General features: G+C 41.8%; 1 protein-coding gene across 4 annotated transcripts; it reads left to right on the forward strand.

Moving 5' to 3' along the window:
- Nucleotides 1-1,936: 1,936 nt before the first annotated feature.
- GJA3 (gap junction protein alpha 3) lies at nt 1,937-15,279 on the forward strand. 4 transcript variants are annotated; one of them, XM_058829530.1, is made up of 4 exons: nt 1,937-2,179; nt 3,581-3,658; nt 3,871-3,972; nt 8,620-15,279. In XM_058829530.1, exon 4 carries the CDS (start codon nt 8,637-8,639, stop codon nt 10,173-10,175), a length of 1,539 nt encoding a protein of 512 aa, XP_058685513.1. In that variant the 5' UTR covers nt 1,937-2,179; nt 3,581-3,658; nt 3,871-3,972; nt 8,620-8,636; the 3' UTR covers nt 10,176-15,279. The 4 variants fall into 4 exon arrangements, with proteins under 4 accessions (XP_058685513.1, XP_058685515.1, XP_058685514.1 ...); XM_058829532.1 differs by lacking the exon at nt 3,871-3,972; XM_058829531.1 differs by lacking the exon at nt 3,581-3,658.
- Nucleotides 15,280-19,390: the final 4,111 nt, after the last annotated feature.

Consider the following 19,390-nt stretch of genomic DNA (forward strand, 5'->3'; position numbering starts at 1 on the left):
CACTGCCTCTCATGCTCCAGTGCTTCAGGATCAACCCTGTGATACACTTACAGTCACAGCAGCACTGTGTTTCAGATATATCACCCATCTCTGAACAATCGTTTGTCTTTGTGCCACCTCTAGTGCTTAAAGTCAACAGAGACCTTCCTCTCTAGAGCTTTCAGCTGAAATATTTGCAGGGACCAATCAAGTAGTGCAATAATACAAGAACATGGGCATGGTTGAGTCAGATTCTCAGCAGTTCTCTGCTACACATAGCTCCTCAAAGTGTCTCAAATTTTTTTTTGGATTTTTTTACTAAATAAAGACCTGGGAATGACTGGTGTGGTTCTGTTTCCAGCTCTTTGTAGAGCAGCTATCAAGAGAAACTCATATGTTACTGCTGAGGAGTTGTTTAAGTCATTCTTTCATAGAACAGTAGGATGGTTTGGGTTGGAAGGAACCTTAAAGATCATCTAGTTCCAACTCCTTTGGCCAAGGGCAGGGACACATTCTACTAGACCATGTTGCTCAAAGCCCCATCCGACCTGCCCTTAAACACTTCTGGGGATGGGGCATCTGCAACTTATCTGGGCAATCTGTTCTCATGATTCACCACCCTCACACTAAAGACTTTCTTCCTAAAATCTAATCTAAACCTGCCCTTTTTCAGTTTTGAGCCACTCCCCCTTGTCCAGTCACTACACGCCCTTGTAACAAGTTCCTCTCTGGCTTTCTTGTAGGCCCCATTAGGAACTGGAAGGCTGCTGTATGGTATCCTTAGACCCTTTTCTCCAGGCCAAGCAGCCCTAACTGTCTCAGCCTGTCTATATAGCAGAGGTGTTTCAGCCCCCTGTTCATCTTCATGGCCCTCCTCTCGACTCACTCCAACAGATCCACTTCCTTCTTACGGTGGGGGCCTCTTGAGTTGGATGTAGCACTCCCAGTGGGGTCTCATGAGAGCGAAATAGCAGCAGAGAATCACCTCCCTAGACTTGCTTTGGGCAGAACCACCTCCCACTTTAGATGCTGCCCAGACTTTGTGGCTGTTTTCCTTTCCCTGGGACAACACTACGGAACACAAAAAAGCCTAACCAAAATATAGGTGATAGTGATATTTTTGAGTACTTATCTGAAAATGTCAAGAGCTACTTTTAAATAATAACTTTCAGAACAGTGACAAATGATCTCTGTTTTGGGGAGGGGTTGTTTTTTCTTTTTCCAAAAGTTCTGTGCACAACTTGCCGAAAGTTCTGTGACAACTGATCTCTGCTTTGGGGGGGTTTTGTTTTTTCCTTTTTCCAAAAGTTCTGTGCACAACAGCTTGATAGCTTATCCTGACTGAGGAGGGGTCTGACTGAGGGAAAGAAAAAAGCGGCTGGCAGCTCTTTGGGGCTCTTCATGCAGGACACACATGCATCACATGCAAGATTTATCTGCTCTCAGAGAGAAAACCCTCGTTTTGGTGAAGAAGCTATTGGGTTGTTTGGGTGGGGTTTTTCCCCCCTTTTTTCTCAGCTATCTCTGACCCCTGAGGGAGGGCCGTGCGTTCGGCGGCCGGGGCGAGGCGCCGTCCGGGCGCAGTGCCGGGGCACAGCGCATCCCGCGGGCGGCGGCGCCGAGCGGGCAGCGGCTCCCGCGGCGCTGCCTCCGCCGGAGCCCGGCGGGGCAGGGAGGGATTTCTGACGCTTCCATCCTCAGCCGGAAAACTCTTCTATTTCCCAGGAAATCCCGCGGAGGTGGGATGGGTCATCTGCACAGTGACAAACTTTTTAAAATCCAGGGAGACCATCCGCTTGGAGCCTCCCGGGTGAGGAGAGGGGCTGCCGGCCCGTCCCGTGTGGAGCCGCGGCGGGAGGCGGGGAGGGGAGGGCAGAGGGAGGGCCGGGTGCCCGGTGGCTGCGGGGCGGCCGCCAGAGGTGCCGGCGCCGTGTGGGCAGCAGCAAGCACCGCAGCGGGCACGGAGCTGGGCACGGAGCTGGGCACGGAGCCGGGCAGGGAGCCGGGCACGGAGCTGGGCACGGAGCCGGGCACGGCGGCTCCCGGCGCCGCCCGCCCCGCCCCGCCGCTCCTGCCACAGCCCAGCAAAGTCTGGGGGCGCCGCTTGCCCCCGCTTAAACGACCTGTGGACCATCTCCTCCCGGGCTCTTCCGAACGAGTCGCGCCTCTGCCGCTTTCAAAAGCCTTCCTCCCGAGGAGCGTAAGTAGAGCGCCCCTGGGCTGCGCCGCTCGGCTCCGGGCAGGGACGCGGCCGCGGGCACGCCCGGAGTCGGCGCTGGGGGCGGGAGCCCGCCCGGGGCCTCTGCCCGCTCGCCGTGTCCCCCGGCCGTGGGATGGGCGCCAGGGAAGGGCAGGGCGGAGCCGAGCCCGCTCATCCTACTGAGGAGGAGTCGCGGCAGGGGCCTTACTGCTCCTGAGGGACCCTGCCGCGGGTGTCCCTCTGTTGCTGCCCCACCGAGGGAGCCGTCTGCAGGCAGCGGCGCTCGCAGAGGGGACGGTAACCGAGCCTGGTGTGGCAGGGAGAAGTGTCCAAACATCACCAAATAACTCAGAAGATGCAGTGGAGGACAAAGCGACAAGTATTAATATCCAGGATAGTTGTGTAGGGACGTGTAATATCTTCCTTAAAAGTTGCCACTAACGTGTGAACATTGATGTGCATATTTCAAGCCAGTTTTGTGCTTGGAGTAAAGTCTTAAATATAAAGCAGAGACAGAATTTCTTTCAACATTGTAAGTGGTGCTGCACAGACTGATGGAGTTCACGAGCATAACCCGAGATGGTTTCGGGGTTCCTTGAGGTGAGCTCCGGTTTGTATCTGGCCCATACAAACACTTTGTAGTGATAGTGGGGAAAACGGCCGGGTGGCTTCCCTGCATTGACCAGACTGTTACCTCAGTCTCTTCACATCTTTGGTCTGAGAGTTATCGAAATATGCTGGTCACTTGTTCACTTAAGATTCACAAGTGATGCAAGGTATTGAAATGAATAAATATTCTTAGGAAGGCATGAAGCTTGATGAAGTAAAAATTTGCCAGTGTTATAAGCAATATAGTTGTTTCATTTGTGTCTTTTTTTTTTTTTTCCTGTAGGCAAAAAATATTTGGGTTCACTGCTGACTCACTGAAGAAATCATATAAGCCTAGGATATTGTTAGAAACCCTTATTGTGTTAGGTCTTTAAGATACTGACATTGATACAAAAAATGAATTGAGCTGAATAGTCAGAGATACTAGAAGCATTTACCTCTTCTGTATAAAGGAAAATGAGAGAATCCTACAGGAACATTTTCGAATTAAACTAGAAAAATGTAAATTGTTTCCATAGTACAAAAGTGTACTTTAAGGAGTAATAGGATCTGCCTTGCTGTTACTTTAACTTGCTGGAAGTCCTTTCAGACAGATATTCAAACGTTTGAGTCCCTGCTTCTCTGCAGTGAAAAAGGTTCTTGAGTCTTTGAATGCCAGAAAGGCTCATCTTTGTATATCTGGGGTGGGGGGCGGGACACTCCTCACGGAGCAGTTTTTAGATCTGCATGGCTGATGGTATGTGGGCACCTGACAGCTCTGTCTCATTCATGCTTCACTCACTCGGGATGTAGGACTGCTGCCCTCATGCTCCACGGCTGTTCCGCAGTCCCCGGGTAGCTCCACACCCTTCACACCTTTCAGCTTTACCGGTAAGTCGCTGTCTTTTCCTTCCCGTGTAGAGCTCTAAGATGGCATCTGAGTATTCTGGGGGAGAAAAGGGCTTGCTTTTTGTTCCTGTTTTTCTCCTGTGGCTAATGTATTAGGGCAGGAATTCCAGCAGGGAAGAGAGGAGTTTAACAGGTGGGGTGTAGCTCTCCTCCTGGGCTCAGCTCTGCACTCCTCGCGCTTTTCCTTTACTCAGGCCAAACTTTCACTCAGAGGTCAAGTGGAGTCAAGAAGAAGTCAAAAGAAGTTTTGCCTGGGATTTAAGGAGGAGGCTCCATAGCAGTAAAGTAAGTTCAAGGTAATAACAAGATCAGTTAAGGAATTCATTTTTAACAAATGTTTAAAATACAGTGAGAGTGGTGATAGACGTGTCTGAAAGTATGACACTGGGAGCATGAAGAAAGGTATTTTTCAAATCCTCATTTAAACAAGTTTATAAAATAAACTGTGAAGCCTCCGTGGTGATTTATGAAACACTCACCATTGTGTTTCATATATATGTACATGGCCAAATACCATTAAGTTTCACTGGCAATTAGAGTAGCTCATTCTGTGCCTGCACATATGCCAGTTTGTTTGGAATAACATGGTCATGCTGTAGGCTTTCTGCAGGATGGCTGTTTTTGTCTGATTTAAGTTAGCAGAGTTAAGAACCTGGTAGTGATGGAGATGCCTGATTGTTTGGTGTAAAAACAAATGAAATATTGCAACTTGTTTTAACAGCTTTTTTGTTATATTGCTTTATAAAATAGAGATAATTTTGAAGAGAAGACCGAAATCCCAAGTTTTTTAGACTGTCACAAGAAATTAAAGGAAATGTGGGCTGAATTTAAGGAATTGTATTCAGACAAGGATATCTGTTAAGTTTCTAAATATTTGTTATGGGACATTTTTTGGACATACCAGTATAATGAAATCATAAGTACATCAAGTGCCATGATCTGCTAATGTATATAATACAGCTGTGTACTTATTTGTGTGTATACATGTATAGAATAAATTTATAAATAATAAAATGTCAAATTCTGCACATAGTGCACACAGTGATAAACCTCTTCAGTGACATCATCAGAAGTAAAAATAACTGGAAAGTTTGTCAGTGTCACATTATAATTATTCTTCTCCTGACGAGGGTTAGATATGACATTGCAGCTTCTATAATTTATTCTCACTTGCTTGTTCTCTTTGTTACATGCAAAGTGTGTTTGTGTATGTAACAAACTAGTAATTAATAACACAACATTGATTCTTTAATGCCATGCCAATTTTTATGAATGTCCACTTTTCAGTATGGTCTCAAAGGAATGGTTTTCTAATACAAGAAATACAATAAAATACACCAAATAATACAAGACTCCGAGTTCTTATTCAATGATACAAAGGTTCATGAAGTCCTTGCTTTTCATACCGTTGAACTAGATTGTTTCCTGAGACAGATTCTCTGTCATTCCCTCGTGGGTATTCATGGACATCTTGTAATGCAGATAAAGATGTTTCATTTCTTAATCTGCATTTTTTTCCAAGCACAAAAAGAAAAAATGTCTCCTTTCACAACCCATATTGAAGATTAGGTCTTAACAGTTGCCTGTCTCTGTAGCACTGAAAGTAATACTATACAGTTGAATTTTATGTAATATGACAAAAGCAAACTTGGGATCATTCGCAGCTAAAATACTGAGTTGTAGCTATTTAAATTTAGACATAGGTATTGTTGAACTCAATAGGGAAAATAGAATATTCTCTAAGCTTTGTGCACCTTCTGAATGTAATTTAATAATACTTTGTATCAAGGCACTCCTTTGCAGTTGTTGGTGTGTTTTTTGGATGAGTTACGTTGGCCTTAAGAGTTGCTCATTGAAGAATGTATTGACATTGAAGAAAGACACAGGACTTGGATTTCTGGGAACTCTCCAGCCAGTGGAGATACATAACTTTGCACTGCGCTTGGAAATTATGTCCTTCCAATATTTATGTCCTATGGACAAGACACTTTTGTGGTGAAGGCAACAGCTGCTGCAATTCATGCTAAGATGTACACTGAGATTTTTCACCTCTGTGCAGTTAAGATGCTGTGAAGTATCTGCTCACAGCTTAAACACTTTCTCTTGGTGTGCAGGATGAATCTGCACACTCTAATATGCAGAAATACATATTTTAATTAATGTAAGCACTAAAATAGCTTTTTTATATGTATCCTCTGAGAACTGCATTGTGTTATGTCTTTGGTGTCCTGAATTAACTCAGCCTGGGCACTGCTGGCCTGTAGTAAAAAGAAAAAATAAATTCTTGAGTAGCATTAGTGATTGGAGAATGATTAAGACCAAGTTAGATAGATTTATTATTTGTCATCTTTAAGTTCTAAAAATTTTTAATGTTCTTCCGTTAATCACTAGATAAATCCTCAGAAAATACACTTTCTGAAAGAAAACACCCTGTTTTCATTGTAGAAGTCATCGCCTGCTCATTACCTGAGCTGCCTATTTTGTTTGGTCTGGATGGAAAATAAAGAGTGAGGCAGAGAGTATTGAACTGAGAGGCACAGAATGGTGTAAAGAATAGCAGAGAAAGGAAATCTTGAACTTTATTTTATGCTAAACTTATTTAATCCATCAAATACTACATTATTTATTTTGCTTTTCCTACCTTTTCCCACTCATAATGAGAACTTGCCTGAACAGCAGTTTAGTTCTGTTCAAAGCTGGAACTAAACTTGGTATATTATCATATGATTTGTTAAAAAAAAAAAAAAAGTATAAAATTAATTCATTATTGCCTTAAAAATTATTATTGGTTAAGATTAAAATTACTTAACCATCCAAAAATATTTTAAACCTTATAAAATTAAGACAGATAATTAAATTTTAAAGTAATATAAACATATTAAATTAAGACTATAAAAATACTATAACAAAATTTATTCAGCTTTGGGCTACTATTTTAAGAGGAGAAAAAAATGCTTTCTTTAAAAAGAATCTGAATATATTTTAAAAAAGTGTTTTAGGACAGGGAACATACACAAAATCAGTATTTTGTTGCTAGTATCATCATTTGTAGTTTATCATGTTATGTTGGAAAAATAATTCACTTAGAATACAGGGAATGCATTTTTGAAGAATATCAAAGATGGATTTTTAGTGGGAATTTTTGTTAAATTAACTTTGTGTGATATAAAATGAATTAGTATACCAGGATTTATAATACTACTGCAAAATACCAACAGGTGTGTTGTTGCTTTTTGTGTGAAAGTGTACTATTCTGCTGTTAAAGGTATTTCATTGCCTCACAGTAAAATCAAGTTATTAAAAATACCTTAAATAAATTTAATTTCTTTCATTGCCTTAACGAAAAGCCTGAAAGAGTTTCAGGACAGGAAATGAGAAGAAAATACTTCTTTTAGAAAATCAGTGACATAATTGCTGGAAATTACACTTATGTAATGATGAGAACAGTACACTTCTTCAGTGGTAAATTCCTAGCTGTAGTGATAAACACTGTTTTTATTTCTTGGAAATTGTAAGACACCCAGGTGTTCGGATAGGAAGTATAAGCATAGTAATGTAATTAAGTTATATATATAAAGTATTCTAAGATTTTTAAACAAGAAGATAATTACTTTTCTGGTAGTGGGTTTTTTGTATGCAAATTGTTAAATCTTAATTACAATTATGATACAAGTATTTCTGAAGGTGTTAAAGTTAGCTGAAAGTAAAATTTTTTATTTTGTTTTTAGTTGAAGGTTGACATATAAAATATAGAAGTGAGTTTCTTAGGGGCATGAAATGTACTCCTTACATATATTTCAATATCCTTACATATAATCCAGTTAGGAACAGGCCAAGGATAACAGAAGTGATACCAGGAGATTTCTCTCGTTTCTCAATTGGAGGAAGCTTATGAGGAATCTGATATTAAAAAAATCTTGCACTTCAAGTCTTTCCAAATCAGCAATTGTGTCTCTGCCTAGAATTGTACATGAGAGGCCCATCGTACGTGAATTGGTGGAAACTGCTGAGAATATATCCTGTGGTTTGTCACAGAAGTAAGGTCATAGGATGTAATTCTACTTTTTTCCAAGAAAATCTCTGTATGTAGTTGCTGAAATGACCTTGAGTTTGTTTTGTTTTTTGTTTCATTTTGTTTGGTTTTAGTGATGTTGCAGTAGGTATGGTCCAGTAACACTAACTGCCAGGACAGTAGGGGAAATGGCATGGAAACTTTTTCACCATTCCTCTCAGAATTTGTCATTCTTCCCAATATTTCAAGTTGCTACAATGTCTGGGATTTTTAAAAAAAATAAACAGAATTGAACATGATTAGGCTTTGAGAAACATGCTTGCTGAGTTGTACAGATTCCAAAATTCAACTGTAAATTCTGTAGGTTTTGAGTAATTATTTTTCTGTGTTTGTACAGTTTGAAAATAGCAGAGACCTATTACTAACTTTCTGATCACTGGAGTAAATAAATTCTGATAACAGTAAAATTATTAGAGTTAGACAAACTTTGCATGACGCTCTGAATACTAGTGCAGTTGCATTACTAGTAGGATTATTCTGTTTAATTGATCTGATTTCTACCTGTTCTTTTCTAAATATAAACAGGAGCAGTTAGAGCCATCTCAGACAGAGGAAACACAAAAAATTCTTTTTTAAATATTTAAATCTTGTAGAAATTCTAACTTATGTATCCTTCTTGCCAGTTGTGTATAGGCACTTAAGCCTGTATGGGCTCTGTGAGAGCATTAAACATCTCCTTTCTGTGCTCACCAAAGCCCTGGGTTGCCTGGTCCCAGGGTTATCTAGTTCCTAATGTGTGTGTGCAATACACTGCAAAAGTGAGTGCCCTTAGGAAATATCAGTTGTCGAGGATCAATCTGTTCTGCCCCCGCGTTGCGTAATTATCGGATGTTTTAACATTGCTCTAATTGCTCTGATGTTCTTGTTGTAGGTTAGAAATCTGAAACAATGGGTGACTGGAGCTTTCTGGGGAGACTGTTAGAGAATGCGCAGGAGCACTCCACGGTCATTGGCAAGGTTTGGCTGACGGTACTGTTTATCTTCAGGATCCTGGTGCTGGGGGCTGCTGCTGAGGAGGTCTGGGGAGACGAGCAGTCGGACTTTACATGCAACACTCAGCAACCCGGTTGCGAAAATGTTTGCTATGACAAAGCCTTCCCCATTTCTCACATCCGCTTCTGGGTGCTGCAGATCATTTTTGTCTCCACTCCAACCCTCATCTACCTGGGCCATGTCCTGCACATTGTACGCATGGAGGAGAAGAGGAAAGAGAAGGAGGAGCTGAAAAAGAAGGGAAGCAGCAAAGATGGCAACTACCCAGTAGCAGCAGCATCTGGCAGTGGTGGTGGAGGAGGCAGCAACAACGTCAAAGATCAACCTATTGTCAAAAGGGGGAAAGAGAAGCTCCCAATCCGTGATGAACGTGGTAGAATCCGTATGGGGGGTGCCTTGCTCCGTACCTATGTCTTCAATATAATTTTCAAGACGCTGTTCGAGGTGGGCTTCATTGTTGGCCAGTACTTCCTATACGGCTTCGAGCTAAAGCCGGTTTACCAGTGCAGCCGCTCACCTTGTCCACACACTGTGGACTGCTTCATCTCAAGGCCCACTGAGAAGACCATCTTCATCATCTTCATGTTGGTGGTGGCCTCAGTCTCCCTGCTGCTGAACATGCTTGAGATATATCACTTGGGGTGGAAGAAGCTTAAGCAGGGCATGACGAGCCAGTACATCCTAGAGATGCCTGTCGCAACAATGACACCAGTTATGGTAACGGGGGAGTCCAAACCTGTTTCCCTGCCACCACCAGCACCACCTGTGGTGGTCACGACTGCCACGCCGGCCCCTGTTCTGCCTGACACCCGCGCTGTCACACCGCTGCTGGCCCCGGTGACCATGGCATCATACTATGCTACAGCTGCTCCAAGACCACGGCCCCCCTCCAACACGACGTCCATGTCAAGCTACCCTGCTGCTCCACAGGTTCCTGAGGAGAGGCACCGTGCTGTGACTCCCACACCCATCTCCACTCCTGTCACCATCCCGACCCCCATCCCCACGCCCACGCCAGCCGTCATCAACTACTTCAACAGCAGCAGCCGTGCCCTGACATCCGAGCAGAACTGGGTCAATGTGGCAGCTGAGCACCAGGGGAAGGTTTCCTCCAGCTCAGCAGGCTCCTCGACCCCCAGCAGCGTCCGGCATCCCCTTCCTGAGCAGGAGGAGCCGCTGGAGCAGCTACTCCCACCCCCAGCTGTGCTGCCCATTGCCGCGGCCAACAGCGGCAGCAGCACCAGCCTGAGCGGGGCAAGTGGCAGCAGGTGGGATGTGGAGGGTGAGATGGAGCTGTCGAGGCCGCGGCCCATCTCGGCTGCCTGTACCACGGTGGAGATGCACGAGCCACCGCTGCTCGTAGACACGCGGCGCTTGAGCAGGGCCAGTAAGTCGAGCAGCTGCAGAGCCCGGTCAGACGACCTGGCCGTGTAAGGCGGTCGCCCTGCTCGGGGGAGCAGGTGGTGGAAGGCGGAGTGGGCAGGGGAGCTGCCCGGGGAGGCCAGGCCTGGCGTGGGTGAGAAGGCCTGGGCTTCAAACTTAGACGCTTGCTGTTTTTGCACTCTGTGAGTTGTAGTGGGGGAAATTATCAACATTTTCTAATAGGTCAGGGGTGACCGAAGCGCAGCCCGTGAGCCGGGGAGCAGTCCCACTTTCCTTCATGTTCACGGCAGATCCCTGGACGGCAGCCGTAGGGGAGACCTGCACAGGTGACAGGTGGCAATGGTAGCTGGTCATGTGCCCTGAGGCTGACTTTCATCTGCGAAAAATGTCAATATCCCTAGTGCCCGTGCACCTGGCTGTCATCTCCCTCTTGCCCTTGCCTTCACTTCAGCTCTTTCCCAGAAGCTCTACATGAGCAGATGCAATGACTTGCTTTCTTCCTCTTAAATATTACGTAGCCCTGTGGCAAACATCAGGGTGGTCTATTGCCTCTTGGCAATTGTTGGGTCTATGGACCAACTTGCCATGTTAAAGATAACTCAGTTTCTTCCATATAACGTGACTTAATAAAACCATTGTGTTCATGGCAAGTCACCAATGCAGTCCTCGGCCAGGCAAAGTTTAGGGAACCCCTGGAATAGAATTTTGAAGTTCTTCTTTCCATAATTTTTTTTTTTACTCTTGACCTGTTAGGAAGTGTTCAGTTTGACCTTCTATCCAGTGTTTGCCAACTATGATCACACCATGTTTATAAGCCTGAAAATGTGTTTGAGCATGTTTGACTATAATTTTAGCTGACTCCTAAAATTGCTTACAGGAGGACAGGAATTCAAATCATACCTCAAAAACTACTACACAGAACAATTTCTCTTCAGAAAGCAAGGATTATGATTTCAAAACACTGTGGCCCCATACATTGCCCGTGGAGAAACAATTAGGATAAAGTATAGCTCTGCATTTTAGGCTATTAGATATCAGCTTAACTTTGTTGGAAAAATGCTTTTTAGAAGTAAATTTGAGTGCTTATTTTTAAGTATTTGAACATTTTGAGAATAATCTGTAGGTTTAAAGTTACTTGACTGTGCACTTAATAATTTTAGTTTGATCTTTGATCTTACAAGAAAATGTAAGAGGAGAGAAACTGACTAATGGTGAAATTCCCAAAGCAACATTATTTCCTGTTGTGTACCTTTTAGCATCAATCTGTAGTGTGTTTAGGTCAGTGAAAACAGACTTAGATAATATTGTATTGCAGAAAAAGTGGCTAAAATATCTGGGCAACGTGGTGGCTGAAGGGTCTATCCTGATCTAACTGAAGTCACTTTCAGAATTTCCATTCAGTTCAATAAGGAGGAAGATTTGGGAATGGATCTTGAAGGCCCTACTCAAGCAAGACTAACATTCTCAAGAAGTTATGGAAGCCAGAAGAAATTTAGATTTTGGGCCTTAGAAAAGACATTGAAATCCTGCTTTGAAAAATGTGTGTGCCCCTCAAAAATGGGTGAAGGAAAGTACTGGGGTTTTTTTTTCCTAAGGTGTAGCTTTCCTTTCAACAGGCTCTGTCCTTTTTTCCCTCCTTAACAAGACGTTAGAATTCTGCATGCCTGAATAGGCTGGGGAGAGTTTTGGTACAAAAGGAATACAGAATTAGGCCCAGCTTCTGTTTTAAGCAAAATCCAAAAGAACTAAAGCTTGGAGTCAGTCCTGTTGCTGCTATAAATCGAAAGTACTGTAACTGGAAAAGAGCAATCAAACACACTGGGATAGCCCTTTGCATCTTCAAAGTGTTTGGCCTGGCAGTGCAGTCCTTACTCAGGCAAAGCAGAGTCAGCCTGTAGCAAGCATTACCAGTTATTTCTGCTGTTATATGTTTTCCTGAGTGTGGTTATTTTATTCAACAGTCAAAATATATTCCAACAACTCAAGATTAAACATTTTTACCTCTTTCTGAGTAATCACAAAGAGCTTCTCATAATCAGAAGCACTGTTCTGCAACCTTTGGGCATGTTGTCTCGTGACTTCCTTGTCCTGCTTGTGTTGAACCAGGTGAGGAGAAGCCCTTCTGCTGCCATGGATCTTAAGGGCATCCACTGCATTAAAATTTGATGTGTAGTAGAATAATAAAGGTATTTATTATTAGGTATTCAGCTTCAGGCATGCTGTAATGGATTTTCTGTGTTATAAGCCATAAAAACCCTTTTGTCAAGAAAACTAAAAGCCATGTTCTGCTTTCTATTGTAACCATGCAACTATGCTGAGCATAGACTAAAGTTGATGAAGTTGCCTAGATAGAAACAAAGGCAGAGATTAAGATTCAAAATTTTTAAATTTACTAGCATCTATAGTAAGAGTTTTGTAAGTTTTGATAAATGCCAGTTAACTACGTTGCCTAAATAATGGAATATATTCATCTCTGTATTTTAATACATCAGAGTTTATGGGCTATATTTTCCTCTGTACTATGCTTCTGAAAAATGAAGTCAAAGTCTTTCTGGAGTGTATTTATATAAACCAGACCACCTGGAATGTGTGCTTTTTTATGTCACTTCCCAAGAGCAAAACTGATGTTGTTTGATGGGGCTCTGCATCTTGCAGCCCTTACTTTAGTATTTCCCTCACAGAGTGTGTCCTGCAGGATTGCATCCATATTGTATATAAAATAGTAAGAGAGATAGATTTAACTTAGGATCAACTGAGACCTAGGCTGACCTTTTCAAATTAATGTGTGTGGTTAGACGTGCAGAAAGTTCAGATGCTTTTGTGGAATATATGGTATTTTCAGCTGGAGTAACTACTGGAAAGGTCTAAAAGATGATTTTTCCTGTTAGGTGAAGCTCGGGGGGAGAAATGTAACTCTGTTGCAGCCCCTAAGAGAAGTCTGAGAGAGCAGCCTCTGCATCCAGGCAGTCCTGGTCTGAGAAAGCAAAGCTACAACTCACAGGTTGCGCTTTTAAGATCAGCTTAAGTTCCATCACGTAACTATAGAGCGTCAAGCTTCTTCATTGCCTGCAGTTTCATTTGGAGTCCAGTAACTGTTTCTTCATTTAAACCCAGGTAACTGTTTTGGAAGAACTCCTCCTTAGTGCTTACAACTGCTTGTAGTTGCCACATCACATCTGGATTCAGATTTGTTGAAAGAGAAATCGTACTGGTGTGGCTGATTTTGAGGACTTCAGTCTTTACTCATGAACAGTCACTGAATTCCACATCCTGAGTCAAGTGCCCAATTCTATGCAGAATTCCACAGCTGTAGAAAATATGAACAAACACCCACCGACTTGTGGGATAGAGTCTATTGGCAAAAGATTATCTGACTCTTTCACATCACTTAATTACAAAGTTTCATGGGAACTGGTAGCAAGTGATACCCTGATTTAGCCTCATCATGTGGTTGTTCAAGCCACAATTCTGAAAGACCTCAGGTGCACCGCTAAATTGAAACCTGTAGGAAAGTTATCACAAAAGCAAAAGTCAGAACAGAATCATGCCTGATATTAAGCAGACCGAAAAAAAACCCCACTAATTTTTGCTCTTTGAGTAGAATAATTGTGGGAAAACTTGTCCTCTCTCTTACTTGAAGTTAAAAAATATGCTGAGGTAAACTATGGAACAGAAAACTGAAAAAAGATACTCTTTGAACAAGTTACCAGGTGTATGATGTACTACTCTTTTTGCAGTATATTTGTTGTTCAAAAAGGCACTTAGAGCTAATGAAATGCCTGACATTTTGCGGCTCTTAAGATTATTTTCTGGTATGAATATGTAAGTGTAGGATCAGTAAAATAATGAAAGCAAGTCTTAAAGATCAGATCACTATTTAGGTCCTTTTTTGGTTAGGCATGGGATCTCCTCCTCAGCTGCTACAAACTGTTGTATTCCGCTGAGTTCATGTGGGTGACAGCAGTCTGCAGGAGCAGAGTGTTGAGCCCCCAGGTCTTTTTGTTTTATACAGACACTAACACCATGGATTTGAACAGGCTGGGGTTTTCTTTAATTCCAAATGTTTTACTTTGATTTTTCTTGTGAAAAGTGTGCTCTTGTAATTTTGATTTTCTGAAGTTTACATTCAGTTTTTGATTTCAGATTGCACATTTGGATGAAATAAACTGCTTTCTGAGTTTACATTTGTATAAGAAGTAAAAGAATGACTCTGCCAATCTGTTAAACATGAGAGAAATGTCTTACTATAACACAGGAACTCTTCAGACATAAGGCAGTACCATTAAATTTAACTGATCACTGATGCACAGTATCAGCTTTCTCTGTGTAATTAAAATATGGGTGTTGGATATATATATATATATATATATATATATAGGGGGCACACCATGGAAAAAATATTTTTCATCACAAACTCAATTATTGCCAAATAAACTAAGGTTCACTATTGTTCATATGCCTTCCTGTGTGTTTAGAGCTTCAATGACAAAAATTAGTTGTGACACATGTCCTTTACAAGCTAAATTTACAGCCTGGTTTAAAATTCCAAACAAAGTACTTGTGAATAAACACTGCACTGTTATACTGTAGAAGATTTTACAAAAAATTATTGTTTTTCTTTCTAGGCAAAAATATGGTTCTGAGCCTGCAAATACAATTTCATGCAAGTTATTTTAACTTTTGCAAATAAGACCATTAAAAGCAATGGGACTATTTGCATAAACTAAAAACACTGATGTGATAAAGAAATTGTAGATTTGCATTTTAAGTTTGCTGTAAGATGCCAATCTAATTCTAGAGTTTTCAGTTCTTGAAGAGTTATGCAAGATGTGTGAGCATGTTTTAAGGTGGAGAGTGCATTGCTATTTGCATTGCCACTGTTTCTCACAGTTAAAGGGTTCTAAAGCATAAGAAAACTTACTCAGAACTTTCTTGTTGCTTTCTGGATGTTTGTCTTTTACATGACAGAATCTGACAAAAAACATAGCAAGTTTTCTGGGCAGTCAGGAACTTGTAGTAACAATAAAACCAGCAAACACTTAAAAGTACTGTCTTCAGAGAAGTGCCTTGTATATTAAACTCTGTAAGAAGCAGGTTGATGTAAACGTTAATTTACCTCAAATGTTTACAAAATTGTGACTAAATAAACTTTTTGTACCACAGTATTGTCTCTTCTAGATTAAATTTTCATGGCTGTGTAGTTGGTCTTTAAAAATACTAATGTGATGGAACAGTTAGCTCCCTCCCTCTATTCACTTACACTGCTGCTTCCCTTCATCATGTGAAGTGCTCACTGAATTGCATCTCTTGGAAAACTGGATGCTGAAACCTGTCTCTGTGCAGAACTCCCAGTGGCTTCAAAGGAAGTTCACAGTCCAGAAGACACATGGGAACAAGACCCACTTGAGTGTATGCAAAGGTGAAACGCTGACTACCTTGACAGCAGTGGGAGGTCTGCCTTTGCCTTCTGCCAAATCTGGGTTTCACTCTTGGTTCCTGCTTTGACACAGGAGTCACTGTTCATCTCATGCAGTGTGGTTGGCAGTGACTCTCACCTTTCCCCCCAGTCACTAACTTTGATTTATCCATCTAGCCACTTTGCCACGAGACTGTTACCTATAAATGCATGAAAGATTTTAGTGCAGGGAAGGATTTTAGTCCTTACTGGGGATAATGTGGGCTGCCCACTGCATTTGAAATTTGCTGATTTGCCCCTTATAGGCATGTTCACATTTCAGCACACAGAAGTGGAACTCAATTCTGCACTGAAAATGTACAATGTACTAAAATCAAGTCAGTCTAAACATTGTATAGTCCTGTGAAGAGGCCAGGGCCAGATTTCTGAGAAGTTTTACATGTGGAAAGCAGCAATGTGGGCAAGACTATGTGTCTCTTCCAGAAGTGTTAAGTATGAAAATTAATCTTTATTTTATCTGCATCACTTACATGGACCTGGCAGGTCAAGATAGCTTCAGCTCTCTAGTACTGAGTTCTTCTGTCTCATGGGAGTACAGTCAAGCATATTTTTTTGGTGCCTTCTTGTGCTCAGGCAGTGCTGTCTGCTTTACATGATGTATCCATATGGTAAACCAGACTGTTCACTATCTCTGATGACTGGGCAGGGGTAAAGCAAGCTGTCAGGTGTGTAATATGGGTGCTAAGATTGTGCTTAGCAGTAATAAGCTAGAGGAAGTGCATAAGGTGGTATGGTAATACTCGCTGATAACTCACTTGCCTCTGACCAAGAGTGCTTTTTGCTACAAATATACCTGGAAAGCTTTCTATTTAGATGCAAATTCCACAATTTTGTCACTTGAAGAACAGAGAGAGTACTCCCAAGGAAGCTAAGCATGACAGCAGTGCAGACACAGCTTGGTCATGGACTCTCCCTCTCTTGGGATGCAGCAATGCTGCTGTCACCTTGAATCCACTGTCTCTAAAGAATTTCTGTCTGGAGTAGAAGATATAAATATTGCTACTCTTGGTCTCTGAAGGTGTTTGTGATGGTGTGGGCACACCTTTTGCTGCCACATTGAGCGAAGTAGCTTCATGTGAGCTTCTGGAGAAAGCGTGAAAGGTGTGCCCTCCTCATCCACAAGTGTATCAGAGCACCCTGAAGATTCAGAGAGTTGTGAAAAGAGGTGTACTGGGAGGAACTCTAACCTGCTCCAGTAAATTTCTGAACAGTTGTGCTGAAAGCCAAGTGTGGAGTATTCCACACACTCCTGTACCGCTGCTTCTGCTCCCAGGGATTTGGCAGAGGAACAATCAGCTGGGTTTTAGCAAGCATTTTCACTGTGACTGCACTAAGAATGGGCTTTAACTAGCCTCATCAGTGTTTCCCCACATTGTAGCTGGAACAGGAATGAAGGCACCGAAGGCAATACATGTTGCCTCTCAAGAAAACAAATGTCATAAAGATCTTAACAGGTCTGACATTTTGATCACTTCTGGCAGCTGGATGTGCATCAAATCTAATTGTCTTTGTGTTCATTTTCAGCAGACAATAGAGCAAGCAGATGCTTATCCAAACCCACAAAACTGAAGAGAGTCTTCTCATAAAGATGATCTACGAAGACTTTTTCTAAGTGTCATAGTCCAGGAAAACAGGGTGTTTGAGGAAGCACACATTTTAGCATGTGCAAGTATGTGCTATTATGCCAGAATTACAGGTATCATTAATTACTGTTAATGCAGTAGTAGGACAGTTGGATTGCACCAGCTGTTCTTCATTGTGCAAGGTTTTTTTTCATTTTTAAGGAGATATCAGTGGTACATAGCAGCAAAATGCTGTCCTTCGTGGGTAGTTACCTCCTTTTCTTTTTTGTGCAGTATGTGGTCTGTGTATCTTTGAGTCACTAGTGGTAGTACAGTGCCTGTCAGAAATGTTTTTAGTCCCTAGAGGAGGGTATTCAATGTGTGGGCTTTCTACCTTGTTTTTAAGGGTGGTCCTCAGCACGCATAGCAGGGGCTGCAGATGTACAGTTGAGGTTCCTGGTGCCATGGGCAGCGGCAATGAGTAGACTGACACCCAGGAACTGCCCAGGCTCTCTGTGTTTACATCACTAATGTAGCCAACTCTAACCTTTTTTCAGCCAGGTCTCTGTAATTTCAGAAGTTGCCTCCTGAGGAAAAAAAAAATCAAATACTTGCAGTTCTTCACCCTCCTATTTGTCCTATGGAAGTATGATAAAATATATTTTAAAAATATATTAAAAACATATATAAAAATATTTAGATGTCCAGACCTTTGCATTTCTAAATAGCATGAGAGATGGCTTTTTAAAAATTTCCTATGGTTTCTAGAGAAAATTTTTAAAAATATTTTTAAAATATTTTTTAAATATATTTTTTTTAAATAGAAAGGGCTTCACAACTTCAGACTCTCAAAAACACCGTATGTTTTTTCATTGTTTTTTCTTGTGTTTGCACAGGATCCACCAAAGTCAGTGAATTGATGGAGTAAAATGAAATAAAACCTTTACTTTCTATGTGAGAATATAGATTTTATGTCTATACTTAATTTAATGAAAACTAAAAAGGAAGAGCAAGCAATTATCAGCTATCCTATATCTCACTCCCCTGTCTGAGAAGATTAAATTTTCTAAAGATTTTGGCTTTAAGGAATGTTGTGGTCTTCTGAGCAGAGACTAAGGGATAATTATGGTTGAACTATCCTGCCCCACAGAGGAACCTGCTGTTTGCTTTGCATGTCTTATGTAGTGGGGTTTGCTGTATAAATTCTGCACAAAATGCAGAAGTAAGCAGCTAAGGAGGTTTTGCCCAAGCAAACTCATTGTGTTTGGATTATAGATACTCTGAGGGGAAAGAATTGTCTTCATTATGAGAGAAAAACCTGCAGCAAAGCCAGCCTGGCTGGGATACCAGAAACACATGTGGCTGATTCTCTGGATTTTCTACATCCTGTAGTCTTTTAAACTCCGTACTCAATTAAAGTGATGCAGCCCAATGCTTTGAGAGAAAAATTCTTGGCCAAGAGTCTACAAAATAATGCCTGCATTTACATTTGTCTGCAAATGGGGCTGTACTAGTGACTGCAGTGTTTTGGGATTTTGCAGCATAGAGAAGGATGTAATCTCTTGCTGTGGCCCACATAAGAGTTCAGTGTCTAATGTTCAGGATATGTTTTTAAAATCTCTGCTCTTTATTGCTTACAGGAGTGGAGTGCTCTTTTCAGCATATCTGTGGCTGCAGGTGAAGCTGCAAGTGCCTGCCTTAGGGCTGCCTCCATGCCATTCTCCTTGCAGCAGGCAGCATCAGTCCTTCTGAGCAGCCTGGCAGCACAGGTTGCTCCTGACTCATTCAAGCTGTGGGGCTTAATTCAAGTTCAGAACTTCCTTAAGACTAGGAAGAAATTCTTCTCAGTCTTCTTTTGTAAGATATGTAATTTAATTTATAGTTTTGTTTTAGACACCTAGTTGTTTTGAATCTTATTCCTCCATCCTTGAGTTCAAACCCACTTTTCATATCCAGAATGCTGAAGTGCCATCTCTGTAGATGATCCAGATGGGAAAATAATTCCACTGCCGCCCCAGAAGTTGGAGAGAGTGTGGACTGCTTGCTGTCCATGCATAATAGAAAAGCTTAAATGTATTTGCTTAGATGTTAAAATCTCTTACAGCTAAAGCCATGACCTAACTTTCTAACAAAGTTTTGTGTATCAGGAATTCCTTTTCCCTACAGCTGCTGTAGCAAGTCATGCATGACACTGAAATGTGCATTACAAGTTTTTGGGTGTATAGCAG

This window comes from Poecile atricapillus, chromosome 1, assembly GCF_030490865.1.
Source record: "Poecile atricapillus isolate bPoeAtr1 chromosome 1, bPoeAtr1.hap1, whole genome shotgun sequence".
Classification (NCBI taxonomy): Eukaryota; Metazoa; Chordata; class Aves; order Passeriformes; family Paridae; genus Poecile; species Poecile atricapillus.

Excerpts from the sequence above, each read along its gene's own strand:
- GJA3 (XM_058829530.1), top strand. The coding sequence starts at position 8,637 with ATGGGTGACTGGAGCTTTCTGGGGAGACTGTTAGAGAATGCGCAGGAG.